The sequence below is a fragment of the Macrobrachium nipponense genome, chromosome 8 (assembly GCF_015104395.2).
Source record: "Macrobrachium nipponense isolate FS-2020 chromosome 8, ASM1510439v2, whole genome shotgun sequence".
NCBI lineage: Eukaryota > Metazoa > Arthropoda > Malacostraca > Decapoda > Palaemonidae > Macrobrachium > Macrobrachium nipponense.
In genome coordinates, this window is record NC_087203.1 from 47,075,664 (window position 1) to 47,093,522 (window position 17,859).

Below are 17,859 nucleotides of genomic sequence, written 5' to 3' on the forward strand. Positions count from 1 at the left end.
TTTCCAGCTAGTGCTAGAAGATTTAGACCAAGGTTTGTTAGCTATGAAAAATACATATTGATTAAAACATTTGTCATTGCAAATATCCAGGTGAGCTCTATGGAAACTTATCAAGCAAATTTTAATGATTTTAATAAAGATCATAACTTTTCTTTGTTTACAAAGTTGCATTATACATTAACTACTAATTGCCAGGTACTATTCTGAAAAATATGAAACAAAAGGCTTGTAATTTAAAACTCCCTTGAATAAAAAATAATCAGTTCTTGAAATATGCTGAATACCTGCACTAACACTGGGTTGTGAAATACTGAGGGAGCTTTATAAAAATAGTACAGTATATCCGTTTTATAATAGAAAACCAAGTAATAATAATAATCTTAAGCACTCATTTCACTGGGTTACCCCAAGACAGCAGAAAAATTTTGGCTCTGTGCTATGGTTACTTAACCCATTACCACACCATTAAATTACTGATTGTTGAAGTATCCTTAATATCAGTATAAGCATCAGCATATCTCTCGACCTGAACAAATTCCAGTTTTTACTATAGTAGATTCACATCAACCGTGCTCCTGATGTTTAGGCCAGTCCCTTACAACATTCCTGATTGGCTGTTGATAAGCCAATCACAGGGCTGGAAACTCTCAATCTCTCTCGAGAGTTCACATAAGCAGGATGTATGTTCCACCTGTCCTGAGGGATACGTCTTTCAAAAGTATCCCTCAAGAGAGGTGGAACATAACATCCTGCCTATGTGAACTCTCGAGAGACTTGAGAGTTACCAGCCCTGTGATCGGGTTATCAACAGCCAATCAGGAGTGTCGTAAGGGACTGGCCTAGACATCAGATGCACAGGTGATGTGAATCTACTATAGCAATTATTCATACCTTGTTACAATACAGTGCATCACTTTTTGGACTGTATAAATCTGGTTATTCACAAAAAGATCCTAACCTGGAATAAAACTGCATTTGACAATATATCATACAAAATTTACGGGGCCAGTATTAACATTGATTATGAAGCTATGTAATTTTTAGGGATCAAAGAAAATTTCAAGGCCTTGACACATGACAGTTAACCCAGGCCTTATGTACAACTTTATGTGTGACTGGAATAACAAGTAAAATCTTGGGTAAGTTAAACACTAAAAAGATGCATGTTTCTGGACAACTTACTAAACTCTTAACCATCTTAGTGCCACTTAGGAAACTGGATGTCTAAATTTCTATTTTTGAGTCTATGTAACAGCTTGTGGAAAAATATAATGAAGATTGTGAGATAGTTTACATTACTAAATAAAAAATACAATTTTTAATCTAGTAAATGCTATATACAACCGCTACAGTTTTTCTGTGAGTTTTAGTCATGTTGAAAGTTGTAGCCCACACCAAAAATTACATACCAAATAGAAAATAAAATCATAGTAAATAATATCATACAAGATGGCCCCCAAATATATATAATCATGAATGAGCCAGATACTCAACATAATAGTCTAGTTTACTTAACAATTTCAATCAAACCATACCTGATGGAATGGATTAACACCTTTTGTGAAAGCCCTGGGATTTCTATGTAATTGGATATCTCTTTTATTTTTCAAATGGAATCTACTCTAATGGCAGTGACAATCATTAAGAGTACTAAAACCTTCCTTACTAGACCATGAGATCTCAGTTGTACAACTAAAATGCTAAGCATAAAACCTTTAAGTGAATTTTTAGAGGACAGAAACGTAAAATGCAATTACAAGTTATACAAAGCAATCACACCATTATCCATGGTTTTAATGACTATATACAGTTCCTTAACAAAATTATGGTACAAAAACATAAAATAATGAGCAATTTTGTTCCTTACAGTGATTATCCAGAATTGTAATGCAAACCACAAAAGCAAAGAGGCCTAAAATATTGTGGGAATCTTCACTTAAAATGTGTACTAATGGGATTGGATATGCACCCCTTTCCCCTGAGAAAACAGAGAATCAGTTGAGACGCCCAATAATATGGCAATATTAAAAAAAATTCACTAACAAAATTCTGAACACAGGAGGTTATAAAAGTTCCTCTACAATTAATTCACTATTTTACCTTTTCACACAATTGTAACTTACAAGGATCTATATACCATTAGCTTCTTCACATATTTCTTATGACTTTGATAACCATGACAACAATGTAAGAACAATAATAATTAATGGGAAGCATAATATGAAGAATATCAACATTATTAAATTTTTTATCCATGCCATGGACACACGCTTTGTCAGACTCCAGAAAGAATATGATCAAAATAACAAGATTGTATAAACTAAGAAATACTTGGCACCTGATTTTTCATATAAAACAGTTCTGAATTCACATATAACCTTTTTATAAAAAAAAAAAAAAACTCCAATATGTCACACGAAGGCATATCATTCACACGAAACAATTCACCCATCATAGATGATAGGTTTCATGGGATAGGTCTCATGAAAGTGTGCACTACAGAATGAAATAAATAGCATGAACATTCTCTAACACTTTATGACAGAAAGTACTAAATGCAAAGGTGGTAATACGTGATTCTATAAACGGTGGAAAGAAGTAATGGGCAATAGTGTTTTAGCTACCACTGTGCTTGCTTCAAAAAGTTTGAATTATTAACAAAAATTAAGTGGTTTCAACAAGGTTTTAAAATTAAATCCTTATTTTTGTACAAAACTGGACTAAATAGACATACAGACATACTGGTACTTTTATATTTTAAAAGGATTCCCCCCCCCCCCAAATCTGAAGTTTTGTATTAGTTGGTACAGGTACATGAATGTGATCATACACAATTCTGGGATCCCAATCTTATGTAACTAATTTTCATGTGCCGTGTACAATTCTGTCCCCACATTTGATCTAAGATAGTGTCCATGACTTTACAAAAGCCTATTACACTGATAAAAGCAGACATAAGGCCAAGTTAACAATTTTTCAGTATGTAGGATACGAAAATTTGTCCTTCATTTTACCTATTTTGTTCTGCAAAGTATATACTTGCGGCTTTGAGTTATGATCTTAATCTACTGGACCCTTTATTGCAAAATAAAGATTGGTCAGATTTGTTGAAACTGACAAGTAGATGTTTGACAAAAGTGTGTACACAAATGAAATCTAGTATCTGCGCATAATTTGTTTGGCAAAGACCTCTTCCTTTCTGCCATAACATCCAATAGTATTCTAACTAAATGTATCTTCAACTTCCCTCTAACTAGCAACATATCTGTGAGCAAATAACATTCCCTCAGGGGTAGGCAACCTTAAAAAGAGAACATATCTATCAGTACTGTGTACCCTACATACATGTTAACATTATGTTAATCAGGAAAGACAAAGCTTCTGCCTGTGCCTGTCACTGGGGACAAAGAAATTAAGTTTAGCCAAACTGAGTTGAATATCTTGATTCCCATAGGGCATTCAACAAGCTAAGAAATAATCACTTTGACTGAAAAATTCAAAGCTGTGGACTAGTGATACACCTATATAGTACTATAACGCGCAAAGAGAGAGAGAGAGAGAGAGAGAGAGAGAGAGAGAGAGAGAGAGAGAGAGAGAGAGAGAGAGAGAGAGAGAGCACCTGCTATAAGGGATGCCTTATTAACTTGCCACCGACTACCAATTACTAACTGGAATCACGAGTTTGATCTCTGAACTACCAAAACAGCAAGGCTTTGTAAAGAAGTAGGCATATACTTTGTATGATCAATACAGTTTGGAAAAACTTTCCTGCTCAAAGATAAAGCTCTTAATACAGTTTTCAACACAAGAAACCAATTATCAACAGTGGATTAGATTAAGAACCACATAGTATAAAATTTATGATGTATACTGTGCACAGGTAACCATAAAACCTGCAGTGTGTAATAAGAAAATTAAAGCCGTCTTGATTTTTTTGTTAATTCACGTGCTATAAACGATGACTGCTGTAAAGACTTACAAAAAGAGGACACTTTTTCAAAATTTTCAAAAAATCCAATATTCTTAATGTCAATGTACCAGAATTTTTATCATTTAACTGAAAAGAAAGTATACTGTAAAGCTAAGAAGGTCTAAACTAAAAAAGCATTATAGCAAACCTTCATTTTTAAACTTAACTTTTCACCATTACTAATCTAAGGTCAAGTTTTCTTTACATTTTTAATTACCTGAAAACCTGACTGGAGAAAAATTGTGTAGGCAAGATTTGCTGAAGCTTTGTCATTCCTCAACAAGAATTTGAACTGTACTTTGTATTATGCAAAATACTACTTATAAAACATTTTACTACAACATTTGTAATATAAAATCACCCAAACCTCTTGCTTCAGCAGACTATCACAGATCCTTATTGGCAAACTTTGCTCAGCATCATTTAATCCAATTTTTAGTGCCCAGGATATTCAACATTTCTACAATGTTAAATGCATATTTATCACACCATTGTAGTCCTTATGGGTCAATGTACACCTTTGTACATGGAAAGTGGAAAACCTTAATGACATAATTTGTACAAATAAATAAAATTAACTGCAAGGTTTTCCCTGACTACATATACATAAAAATGTAATCACAGTAACCACATAGTTAACACTAAAAATACCCAAATCATGCATAAATAAAAAAAAAAATACTTATTTTTCCATCAGGCATTAGCCATTTCCACAAAGAACATATGAAGTTCCCATTAATATATCCTAGACTGCACTAATTACAACCTTTAAGAGCTTTTGATGGAATCAACACTGGAATTATTACAAGCTTTCTTCATTCTACATAAAGACATGAAAATGGTTATGCCCTACAATATACAGTATGTATATATAAAAAATCTTTAAGAAACAATATTACGTAAACACAAAGGAAACAGAGCTATATTTTCAAGTAATAACACAAAACTGTTAACATAAAGGAAATAGGAGTCAAATTCCAAGTAATATCACAAATGCAAAACACAACACACACACACATATCAAATAATGACTTGATGAACACGGCTATTATTTATAGTCACTTAATCTCACGATTATGAGCTTCAGAATGTTTTCCCTGAATTACAATCCTCCTTCCTTCATCTACTACTCTCTTTTGGGGCCAAGCCCTACTTGTCTCCCCCTTCCCATATCTTTCCTTGTCTTACATGGGCCTGACTGCCCATCTGAATGGCTTCAACACAGAAAACACTGTTAAGTACTTGCTTGAATTGATCAGATGCATTTGCACCTACAAAGAATACCATGTCTTTACACTGACGTATCACCAGTGAGATTTCCATTTGCAATATCCGTTACTTTTGAACAGTTATGGGTCTGGTCTGACTTCATAAGTATGACCAGTAATATAAGAAAATCTTTTAAGTCTACCATTGGATTATCACTTTGGGGAGGCCACATACGTCGGAGAGCCATCGTATGCTCCTCTTCTATAGTTAACTCCCCCATAAATGGGTTCTCTGCTATCACTCCAAAGGTGGAAACGCTGTGGCGATGAGGAATAATTCAAGTGTTTTCTCATATGACCCTCTGGGGAGCTCTCAGGAGTAGGGTGTCCTGGAGAGGAAAAAAAAAAAAAAAAATTTACATGATAGATCTTTCAAAAATTTACCAGCAACAGAAAATTGTAAAGTCTATATTTTTCATTATTATCATCACTTCAAGCATTTAAATTAACCTCCCTTATATTTGTACAATTTACCCAGGCAAACTATCAATAAATCAGATGTAACCTTTCACATTACAAAAATTAGTTTTGTACTTTTCCTTCTGAATCCTTGACCCTTGTGGAGGCAAAGCTTGTATAAAGTACAGTATATCTGAGATGTCCCAAGATTAAAGAATAATATCTACTTAATTATATATTGGTAGAGCAAAAGCCATAAAAAATATTGTGGAGAGAAAAGAACAATCAGAATTTGAACAATAAAGTACTGATGATGATAATAACATAAGGCCCCTTTCTTGTGTATTGATTATATACGATTAGCACTACTGTAAAACTCCTAAACTTCACACAGTCCACTATCCTCTTCAGCAAATGGAATGAAAATATTATCAATATATTACATAGATTCTTTATATCAGGTTTGTGGTTTATCTTCTGACTTGACCATTCTGGTTTGGTGTGGTTATGGTGCTCAATCTGGTGGGTATTAATCCAGGGTGCTGAATAAGACTGGATTTTGAACTTTCCCGATGAATCTCGAGTTTGGTTTCTCATATGACATGGCTAGGGTTTGTTTAATCCAATACAATGAAAGATTTGTTTCCAACTCACCATTAGTATTGAAAATTAATTCGTTATTGCAATGTTACTGTTATTAACATTAACAGCTCTTGTGCTCTCCAATTTATTAACCAAACCTTTTTCTGATCTTTCCCACATAAACCACATTACAAATGTTGCAACTGATAACGTAATTCCCCTTGATGATGACAGCAGTCCTCGTGAGGCTTAAGGGTTTGATATGTATATTTCTAACAATATATGAAAGTTAATACACAGGAAAAGAGTATTTTTAATACTTGGGTTTGCATGTCTACATATCAAAAGAATCATTTTAACTTCTGGCTTACCTGGGGACAAAGGAGTCATTGCTGGTGCTGGGGCTGGTGAACCTGCAAATACTTCGGTCTGCTTTGTTTGCCTATAGTTAGTCCCAAACAGAGCTTGGTACCCTGTTGAAAGCCACAGTAGTTTCAGTTGTTAGCTACAGCCTAAAAAATCTACATGTAAATTCTGAGTACAATATCTCTTTACCTCATATATGTAACTACTGTACACTTGAAATATTTCCTGTAATCAACAATGCTCCAGCCACAACAGTTATATAAATACAAGCTATTTAATGCAAAATGAGATTTACAGCTTACCTATAACTAGACATACAACTGTCAGTATCACGGAGAGGAAGCTAACAACAAACCGATCAGGATTAGTCAAAACTGCAAGTATAACACTGACAATACCAAGGTCTGATTTTGGTACAGCACACTCCCCATCAAACATTTCTAACAACACATTCACCTGTAAGGAAAACATGAAATTCTGTTAAACCAAAAGTAAATGAAAAAGTTAACTTTGTTCATGAAATAGTTACATACATAGTTGTTACAAATACAGCTGGGTGTTAAAAATTGGTAAAAGTATAGTCTCAAAACTAAATTAAATTTCATTTATCAAAAATATGGAAAAAATGATATAATGACTTTGTACAGCAGTTTTAACTTTTTTAAAACAATACCTGAATGCTACTTCTTGAGAGTGGTGAAGCAATGCTCATCACTATGGGTGATGTAGGTATCTCTGATATCCAGGTTGTCTCTTTAGCTGAGATGGTGAGTGGTCTTCTGTTACCATCAGTAGATCCCAAGGATAATTCTACCAGACTTCCGTCACCGCTAGTCGTAGGTACCTGTTGGATTACTATTTCGTTTTAGTAGAAATAAAAAAAGTATGTGGATTTGTTTCAGATATTTAACAAATGTTGATTGAACAACAGACAAACAATACTCAGGGATTGGGATTGTTCATCAAAGAGTCATGGATCAAATGAGTTTGGCCTATTCAGAGGGGTAATATTACTTTAATATAGTAATCTTTTATGGAATGAAGAAGAACACCATAATCCAATAGTTGGTTCTGCACAGGCAATAATCAGACGGACCAGATTTTACTCAAAATCAAAATTGTGGTCAACAATGCCATTTAAAATTTCAAATGAGTTGCATGTAGTTGAGGAAACTCCGTCACTGAAAAAAAACTGGGTGTTGGGGAGAAGGGGGGACAGAGGGTTTCAATATCCAATATCTACTGAAAATCACACTTGAATTTTGTAAGATTTCAATTATATTTTCCATAGTTTGTACCGTGCACTATTTTAGATAAATCCCAGTGTATACAGAATCAGCAATGTTCTTGAAATGTACCTAGCTACAGCACTGTACCTCTAAACTGTTTATCACAGTTGGTAAGCCGTGTAACATCACAGTGACAGACGGTTCCACGTTTGAAATTTTTACTTCTGACACCTCAGACACAGGAGCAGCATTGAATGACAATGCACTCTGACCTGAGCGAACTTCTCCTTGAAGACCCTTCCCCACGACAACTGCCTCTAATATAACAGCAGACTCTGACATGGCAATGCTCAATAATGGGCCACTCAGAGCAGTTACTTCACATCCATAACCTGAAATAAAATAAAAACATTCAAAACATCTTCACGTTCTTGATATGACTCTCACATGAACTTATTACCAACTGTAGAAGGGATTCTGCACTGTCAGTAACAAATTAAAAAGGAAAAATAGTACTTTTTGTCAGCCAAAGGTATGTAAATATACTATTTGCAAATGTTGCAAAAACAAGCAGACACTTTCCAAACAAATTTAAAGATTTACAAAGTTAGGACAGTGATTATGAGACTTAAGCAATGTTACAAATAAAACTAAGTACCTGGAAAAAAAATGTAATTTGAACCAATTTTATGCCTACCTTTGCCAGGGGAGTAGATGGCTTTTGCCACGAAGATGTCCTTGATGTCAACCTCAGGTATCGGTGGGAAAAGAGCCAAAATACAAGTAAAAGGGGGAACACTTACTGGAGGTTCAAAGGGGGTACATGTTTCAGCTTCATTAATTCCTTCTCCACTCAGAGTAATAGGAACAAAATTAGTCATGCCAATTTCTCCATTCGACAATGACTGACCTGGGATACCAACTGATATCTGGAAAAAAATGTGGTTATCAAAATTTGTTATGCACTAAGAACTAGCCAAACATGGTGCACAGCAAACGTAACTATCATGGGTCTAAAAAGGAGTCTATATTAAATAGGCTTCACTTATTTATAAGAAGAAATATCATAAAAACCCATAACTTGTATGCCCATAATAAAAAAAAAAGTCAGCTGGTATTACTGTGAATGCATGCAAATGCAAGAATACTATATCTCTTAGCAGCTAGAAGCTTGAGTATCTGCCAGTGAGTACTACACAGTACTACTGGCTAACTGCCATTTTTTCTCTTTACTCTGAAAGGGATTGGGGCATCTGGGATGATTTTTTTTAACCATGAAATGGGCCGATTATAAGTAGTTGATTTGTTGAGAAACAAATATAATACAAGTGAAAAACCAAGGCAACTTAGATGAATGGTACACATATGATGACAACCTGAGTCAACCTTACTATCCACAAAGATTTACTTACCTGAGAAATAGGAACTACAATAACTTCAGTTGTTCCAGTAGTTGCTGCATCCACTTCATAAGAGATTAAAGATCGGCCTACAACATGAGTTGCAGCAACTCCAGACACTGCATCCACAGTAGCAGCCTCCCCCTGGGCTGACCAGGAGCCACGGGAGCCTTCCAAATTCAGCACTTTAGATGAAAAACAAACGTGACCTCCAAGAGGTACTACAGCCTGAAAAACAATTCTTTAGCAGGAAAGGCAGAGAGATTTTTGTTTTATTATTATATTTATTATTATTCAGAAGATGAAACCTATTCATATGGAACAAGCCCACCACAGGGGCCACTGACATGGAATTCAAGCTTACAAAGAATATGGCATTCAAAAGGAAGAAGTAAGAGGAGGTAATGGGGAATACAGAAAGAAGAGATAAATTAGTAAATAGATAAAAAATGGATTAAATATAAGAATATTATTGGAGTTGTAACTCCAATAATATTCTTATATTTAATTCCACAGTCGAATGGAGTGAGTACAACGGTTGCTGTGTATGCTACTCTATCAACAATTGGTGTTGTGGTTACCTTATCAGGACTGATGGATGAACCTGAATGAATCCTCAAGTAATCACTGACAAGCTCATTGTTTGCATCCCAAATATGAAGAACTGTCTGGCCAGACCCTCGAACCTCAACTGCAAGTGTGTTGTTGCTGCTCCCATGACTTACACCCACAAAGTCAAACCTTAAAGATTACAAAAATACTTTAAACTTTTAAAATAAGGATTTAATGAGTTCACTCAATAAATTACATTAAAAAAGCTACTGGCAACACATTTTACAGTTATCCTGAAATTTAGCATTCCGTCCTCTGGACTATTGTACATAGTTAATAACATTGTATTTTCTTTCCAACTTTTTACTCTAAAAATGGACAGAAGTTCTACTCCAAAAAAATACCAATAAAACACTACCATATACAATTAAATGAAGCCAAAACTGAAAAAAAAAGGGGCTTTGATGAAATTCCTTCCAGTATGGAGACAGATCCTACCTCTAACATAAGAAATCATTTAACTACAGGCACAAAAAAGGGCACAAAAAAGGAAAATATCCCTTCATATCTTGATTTAAGATTTACGAGATGACTGTAAGTTGGCAATCTCTACATAATATCTAAGGGAATGTTAAAATAGTATTGTAACTGCAAATTTTGGGTAAATGTAAAACAAAACATTTTGACAGGATATAAGGAATATAAATCTTTCGCAGTTACTGATTATAAATAGTTTAAATAGTTACCATAATTGTAAAAGGTACTTCCTAATATTATTATATATAATATTAATAATGATTAAAAGCACAACAAGAACTTTATTTAATATTCTTAACTATCACAGGCCTGATCCCAAGGGCTTATTCTAAATATATATATTACATATTTTTTACACATGGTAACCCCCTAAAAATTTAACCTTTGAATAAACTGAAGTTCAGAAGATTCTGAAAAAATTCTTTCAAGGATTTGTTTCATATATTTGTGTCTGGCAACAGCAATAAAATTTGATACACTCAATGATTTTTGTGTGGTCTCAAAAACTCTCATGGTGGTGTTTGGCTAAGAAATGACAAATTTTTTAATCAATTTGTATTTTTCATAACAAGAAAACCTTCGGTCTTAACATTAGGATAACTCTTCTAGCGCCAGCTGGAAAACCAGCATAAAATTAATAAAATACTGTGTATGCAAGGAGCTATTGTCATCTGTGCTTCATCACAAGCTGTACGAGAACTCCCACAACCCCTTCAGCATATCGTGACCACGTTGGTTATTTTCTTATTGTATGTAAGAGAGGATATGCTTTGTCCTCTGTCCTTTTAAAGCCAGTTTAGTTGGCCCACTTTTTCATATGCAATTGGTTACTTGATATCTCCCTAGCAGGTAAGTGAAGGATTTAAAAAATTACTATTTTATCATGTATGATCTTTTTAGGAATGTAAAGCAGGGTTCTTAGTTCATTATCAATTTTCATGGACTATTTTAAGAGCAATCCAAACTGTATTCAACTGTGTGTTTGTGCTGTTATTAAAATGGTCATCGTGATGACAAGAAAATGGAGTGGGGGGATAAAAGGTGAGAAAACCTAGCTAACATAGTTTGAAGCAGCTACTTTGGACCAAATTTATGATAAAAACATAGTGATTACTCTCTGAAGGCAAACTTCCAAGAACATGGGACTAGGAATCTTGGGGTGCCTTCATAACTACTAACTCAATTTTGTTACAGAGTAACAAGTCTCCTGTCATAAGGTTGGAAGCTACGATAAAGCAATGCCTTTATAGCAAAAAAGGTTACCAATTCTGAATTAGAATATGTTCCTAACTAAAAAAGATAACTGAAATCAACAGTGATGCTTCAATTATTTTTACCATGGCAAAAACAGTGTCAGGAGCATAAGGCATGCACTGCAACTTGTCATTGTTATTTGGTTTCCAAATAAAATTATACACATGAGTGGGCAATAAATATGCAGATACACCACAAACACAACAGTACCTTGATGCCCTGTACTTTGGTCGGGCATTAGTAGCATGGAAAATTCTCCCTCGGTTGTCATGGTAAGAGAGGTGAAGGGTCAAATGGGAGCCAACTGGTACTTCGCTGATGGAGTCTCCCGCTTGTACACTCATGAAAGGTTGTACATCAGCTTGAATGTAACTGATTTTTTTAACCTGAAAAAATAAACTTCTTGTATAAAACAAGCAATTTCCATTTACATATATAATGCTAAAAAAATGACAGCACTGTAATATTACCATTGATAATTTGAATAGGTGTACTAGTGACTAGTTGACAACAATATTTTGCACATGAGCACTTTCTTATAATGATGTACACAAACTATACAAAACTACTCCAAATTCTGAATGTGACACAGACAGAATTTCGAGTGTTGCTTAAGTCTGAAAAAGTTCAACAAAGCATTACAGAAATACAGCACATAATCATTACCTCAACTAGAACAGCCAAACTCTGAGAAACACCAAAATTCTCTTCCACTGTAACAAGAACAGTGGCCTGGCCAGTTGTACTGCCTGACTTGACGACTCCATCAGGTCCGACGGAAACAACTCCAGTGGCTGCATCGCCGTTATTGCAACCTTCAATTGCATATGACATCTGACCATTGCCATCTCTGTGCAATACACAAAAAAGGGTTGGAAGAATATCATGGTAATGTAAACAATTTAAAATTGCAGTATAATACCTAATGATCAGTACAGCTGAAAACGAATCTAAAGTACATTTAACTTTTAACAGTATTCAGGACTTAATAAAAGTATGAATAATTATGGAATGGTTAAAATTCATGGGTTATTTTAGAAAAATTAAATTCATGTTCCGGTTTGAACTTTACAAAGTTACTAAGAGGGAAGTAAAAATGTTCATTTTTACTTGTAATGTTTTCACTTAAATGACTGACCTGTTTGTTTTTACTTTAACTTCTGCTCCAGGTGACATCAGTATATCAGCATAGCTTTCAGCTGGGTATTTCAGCTGCAGTGTTTCAAATACCTAAAATGAAATACAGTAACTTAAGAAAATACAAAACTATTTACTTTCAGTATAACAAAATTAAGTTTTATCATTTATTGCTCTTACTTCATGTACTATGAATTGTCGCATAAAATTTCTCCAAAGAAAGAAAAGCTACTCAAGGTAAGCAAGTACTGAGTTTGTGCAACTGGATCATTCTTTGTTTTGTTACATATTTGACCACGAGAATGTTGGGCAAAGTGATATAAACTGTATAAGTTTCTTTTAAAAAAATAAAAAGCCTGTAGAAGAAAAGCCTTGAAGTACCTTCAAATGTACACAACTCCAGGAGCCCTTGTGGTCAGCCAAGAGCTTCCTCAGCAAACATTTAGGAGGAGTATCCAGATTGTCAGCAAGTAAAAATATGCAAGGCAACTACGCGACCATTCAAATACAGGAGTAAGTTTATTTAATTCGCATTATGTAGTTTCTTTCTCTTATAACGTTCATTTTTAATCAATACCATTTACCTTTTGTGTATATTGAATTTACCTATTTCTTATAAACTTACGCATGCAAATAAAAAAAACTGTGAATGACTATTGCCAATATTTATTACAGTGTTCCCCCCCGTATTCACGGGGGATGCATTCCAGACCCGCCCCCCTGAATAGTTGAAACCCCCATGAAAACTCTCAACACTGCCTATTTTGTTAGTTGAAACTAAAGAAAAACCCACTAAAAATGTTTATACAATTGTTAGAAGAGGGCAGAGAGTAAGACGGAAGAAAGAATATGAATGGGGGTAGAGTAAAATGAATGAAACGGATTGCACCTAGGGGCAGAAGGGACACTGCAAAGAACCTTAAGTAATGTCTACAACACACAATGGGAGAAGTGTACTGATGGATTTAACACCCCCAATGGGGGCGGACATAAATGAAGGCTTATATATATATATATAATTATTGGGCTTGAGATGAAACTGACAAAACTTTTAAAATATTCTTACCCTTATTTCTATTTTATCAATTAATATTAAATTGTCCACAATCTGGAAGTTTGGCATCGTCATAGGCACACTCGGCTTCACCTTTAATGTTACTGTTACATGTCCAGGACTTTCAGCCTTCAGCCTAACAATGCCGTTATTTTCTTTGGTTTCAACAATACCATTCTGTAAAAGAAAATCCTGCATTATATTTAAGTCCATAAAAACACAGTAGAATATTTAATTTTATACAAAAAATTATATACAAATGAAATGAAAACCTAACTAAATACAACAAATGGCAGAAAAAGCAGTACATAATTTCATACTAAAGACATGCATACATCTCATAGCTTATAATGAAAATGAAGTTTGCAAAACACTGTTAAAAATATGAATACTGTACCTTTTTAAAGATGCCTACAAATGAAGCAATCTGTTTGTTATTGAGGGACCATTCAAAGAGAAGAGGTGGTACTGCTGTTGCATAGGCAAGAGGATTTTGGCTATCTTCACTACCAAATGCATACAAGGGCATTGATGTCCCAGTCTCCAAGTGGGTGAGGGGAGCATATATGCGTATCTTACTCAGTGGAATGACGTTGACAATCACTGTATCCTATTCAAAAATAGAAAAATATGAAAGTATATGAGTAGCAAGATAGTTTACATTTCAGTTGCATTGTAAAAAGTTCATACTATTAGCATTACATTACAACTGAGAAACTTGGAAACACCTGTACAGTAACTGTATGAATACCTGATACTTTCAGTAATAGAAAAACTAATGAAAATATGGGCTCAAGTCCTACCTGTGAATAAACAACCGCCTGCCCAGATTCCTTGTTGATGCTGACCGCCTGTCCCGTTAGCACAGTGACCCCAATTGAACGGGCAGTAACTACCCCAGTGTGGGATGTTGTTGCAATGGTCTCATTTTCCATCGAGAATTCGACAGTGGCATCTGGATAAGGTCCTCCTTCTTGGTTACCTAAAGTAAGTTTGTAATTTGTGAAAAATATATAAAAAGCATATTTACAATGCTAAAACAATCCTAAAATGATTAAGTAAAAGGCAAGTTGCTACAAAACTGAGTTATTAGTAACTTGAAATATTCTTGAATTCAATACAGTACCCTTAAACAATATGACCTCATTTAATGTCACATGACAAAATGCTCTGAAAATAGCTTCCTCATCAGCTGAAGATCCACAATTAATGCATTAAACCTACCAGATAAATTGCAACAGCACTAGACTAAAACATGCACCCATGGTATCACATAACAATTCATATATAGAATTATTTGTATTTGCTCCACCAAAAGCTCCTTCCTTCAATACAGCCTATTTTGCATTACAGATAAAGCCAAGACACATCATTCCATTGCTGTAGAAGAATAAAGATCAGGTGGTTTTGATCAGTAGTTTACTGATTCAACTTCTAAAACTGTTCAGGATCACTGAGTTATTTCCAATCTCATCTTAACTTCATTCATTCTATTCTCATATAATTTATCTTGTGCTGGCGATATTAGAAAGGCTTTTTATGATTCTCAGTGAAACAGTAATTTTTGCCTTCACTAGATTGGAAGCAGTTTCAGAAAGTTATCCCAATATCATTCTTTTATGGGTAACTATCATTCTTTTATAACTTCTACAAAACTTTTTTTTTTTTTTTTTTTCTGTCCCATTTATAAATCTTATTTTTTAAACCGTATCCCCCAAAATATAGGGAAATGAAGTAAAACAGTGGTTCCAACCTGATACACTGCTCCAATGATCAAAGTAATATTTCTTGGCTGGAGGGTAAGAGGAGGGAATACTTGGATGGGTTTTGCAGGACTGTAAATAAGTGACTCTCCAAGACCTCCATTTCCAGCACTAACACGTAGCGTTGTGTCCCCGACATGTCTCCCGTACACTTCATACACTGAATTTCCTCTTTGGTTAACCTTCTTATATCTGAAAGAATAAAAATCCTATCATTAACTATAAAAACTGGTGCAATAATTTCATCTAAGTTTACAAAATGACACAACTTTAAAACCTTGCTAACATTTCAGCTACTGTTTGGCTCATCAGTATTTGACAGTAAGTCTATTGCCTTTAACAAGTGCAATAGCAAAGATGAAAAGGTGGGAGGGAGCACTGCCTTCATACTTACACTGCTGTAATTATGTTTGCTTGGGGATGTGGTGTGAGATTCATGAGAGAATGAGCAGGAATGAGCTGTCCAGCTTCATCCTTTGCTACCACTTCTGCTTCCAAGTAACCACCAAGCTCCACTCTGTCCACAACCACCAGATCTAGTGAGGCAATGCTAGCAACCTAAATAAACAGCATCAGATAGTTGCAAGAATATTGTAAATAAATGCTAAGATATGTGTTCAAAACATAAGAATCTTTGAATGTCCAAAAATATATCAAACTTTAAGTATCTATCAATTAATATGAATTAAAAATAAATTCACAATTATAATAATATATATAGACCATGCCCCGAAATCCTCTTGATCCATTAAATGACGTAGGCAAAGATTAAAATTCATCCACTAAAGGACTGCTGTATCCATTGGAATAACAGTTGGCAAATTTTTTCTTCAATTCTCCTTAAAACACTGCCTTTAAAAAGAGCAAAACTTACTCTGATAGCAGATGTGGCAGGCTTCTCAGCTTCAAGGCATACATCCACTAAAGTTACAGTCACATCTCCATCTGACACGGGGCGTACCTGTTATAGCAGTATTGAAAATGTATGCATTAAACTTGCATCAGTAAAAGCTATTTACTCAGTGAACTTTCAGCACAATTTAAGCCAACAAAAAACTGTGTGTTACATTTACTCACAAGGGAGAGTACACTTACTGTCACTTTTCTGTCTTTTTCCAAGTATGCAAGCTTTACTATGCTATTTGTTGGAGTCTGGAGCTCAAAGAATCCTGAACCCCCTTCAACCTTCAAAGTCAGCTGGAACACAAAGGGTAATGAAATCATTAAAAAGATACAATGAAGCAAAAATTGCAACAACCTATGCAACAACCCCCAAAATTATTCATCCATAATAAAAATCCTTCACCTTCAGCAAACATGAGTGGGAAATCTGTGAAGAGATTAAATCTAAATATTGGTGAAAATGCCCTAAGTAAAGACCAGAAAATGGCCTAGAAAATGCTAAATTATATTCTTGCATGAAATTTACTCCCTTCTGGTATTTTAATGTCTACTGACAGACATTTGTAAATCCTTTAAATACACTCGTGTTTACATAAATTTCTTCCGCCAGCATAAGCTGATAGTATCAGAATAAACACAAAAAATTCCGTTACCTTTCAAGGGCTCCTGAAGAAAGGGACAGGTGTCCTTGAAAGCTAAAAATTTGTACAATTTTACTAACATACTTAAAACTATACCAGGAGAGTGTTCTTCTCTTGTACCATCATAAATTAGTAAAAAAACAACTGACTTTATCTCTAAGACTCCCAAAGAAGCTGACCAGTAGGATTTGTTCTTTAATGAGGTGAAAATTGAAAAGTTAAAGTAAGAAGAGACTACATGGAAAGACGGCTGCAGCTTGGGACAAAGAATGCTGCTAAGAATCTTCAGCATTTACATTTACAGTGTACAATGCAAGGCACACTACAAGTGATTACCCCCATACAGGAAAAACAATTCACAAATAAATAAATAGAAAGTGTCAATTGGCTTTTATTTAAAACATAACCTAGTTGACAAAGGAACTGAATTTCACTGTGCTAAACTGAGTACTATATTTTTCCAAAGAATGCTGCATCTTTATTTTGCTTACCAAATTAGAATTGTGCCTGAACAGCACATACGAAGGTGGGTTGAGAACTGCATCCTGAACCAATCTAAGAGGCAGAGAGGCTTTCAATGAAGGTGGAATATGTTGTTGAACAATTTCTGACACTCCTTTTACATACCCATCTATTTTCACAGTTACTAAAAGTTCCCCTACTTCACCTACTGGATGGAGAACTTGATAAACTGAAAAAGATTTGAAGTAGTCATTACCACACTAAAAATTCTCAAGCGAAGATTCTGTTACAAGCATGAATAAAAAACAACACAGCCCTCATGAATCGACAATGAAAAGATTT

General features: G+C 34.6%; 1 protein-coding gene across 1 annotated transcript in view; it reads right to left on the reverse strand.

Moving 5' to 3' along the window:
• Positions 1 to 115: 115 nt before the first annotated feature.
• The window catches only part of LOC135222755 (nuclear pore membrane glycoprotein 210-like), a gene marked incomplete at its 5' end in the record, with an annotated part of 42,791 nt that continues 25,047 nt past the window's right edge, over positions 116 to 17,859 (reverse strand). Inside the window, 19 exon segments of the mRNA XM_064261008.1 lie at positions 116 to 5,567; positions 6,591 to 6,692; positions 6,888 to 7,041; positions 7,259 to 7,429; positions 7,962 to 8,206; positions 8,512 to 8,743; positions 9,227 to 9,442; positions 9,796 to 9,955; positions 11,768 to 11,943; positions 12,224 to 12,407; positions 12,696 to 12,787; positions 13,761 to 13,925; positions 14,146 to 14,358; positions 14,552 to 14,721; positions 15,492 to 15,703; positions 15,906 to 16,069; positions 16,386 to 16,472; positions 16,607 to 16,708; positions 17,547 to 17,746. Of these exon segments, the coding sequence (XP_064117078.1) occupies positions 5,392 to 5,567; positions 6,591 to 6,692; positions 6,888 to 7,041; positions 7,259 to 7,429; positions 7,962 to 8,206; positions 8,512 to 8,743; positions 9,227 to 9,442; positions 9,796 to 9,955; positions 11,768 to 11,943; positions 12,224 to 12,407; positions 12,696 to 12,787; positions 13,761 to 13,925; positions 14,146 to 14,358; positions 14,552 to 14,721; positions 15,492 to 15,703; positions 15,906 to 16,069; positions 16,386 to 16,472; positions 16,607 to 16,708; positions 17,547 to 17,746 (3,221 nt within the window).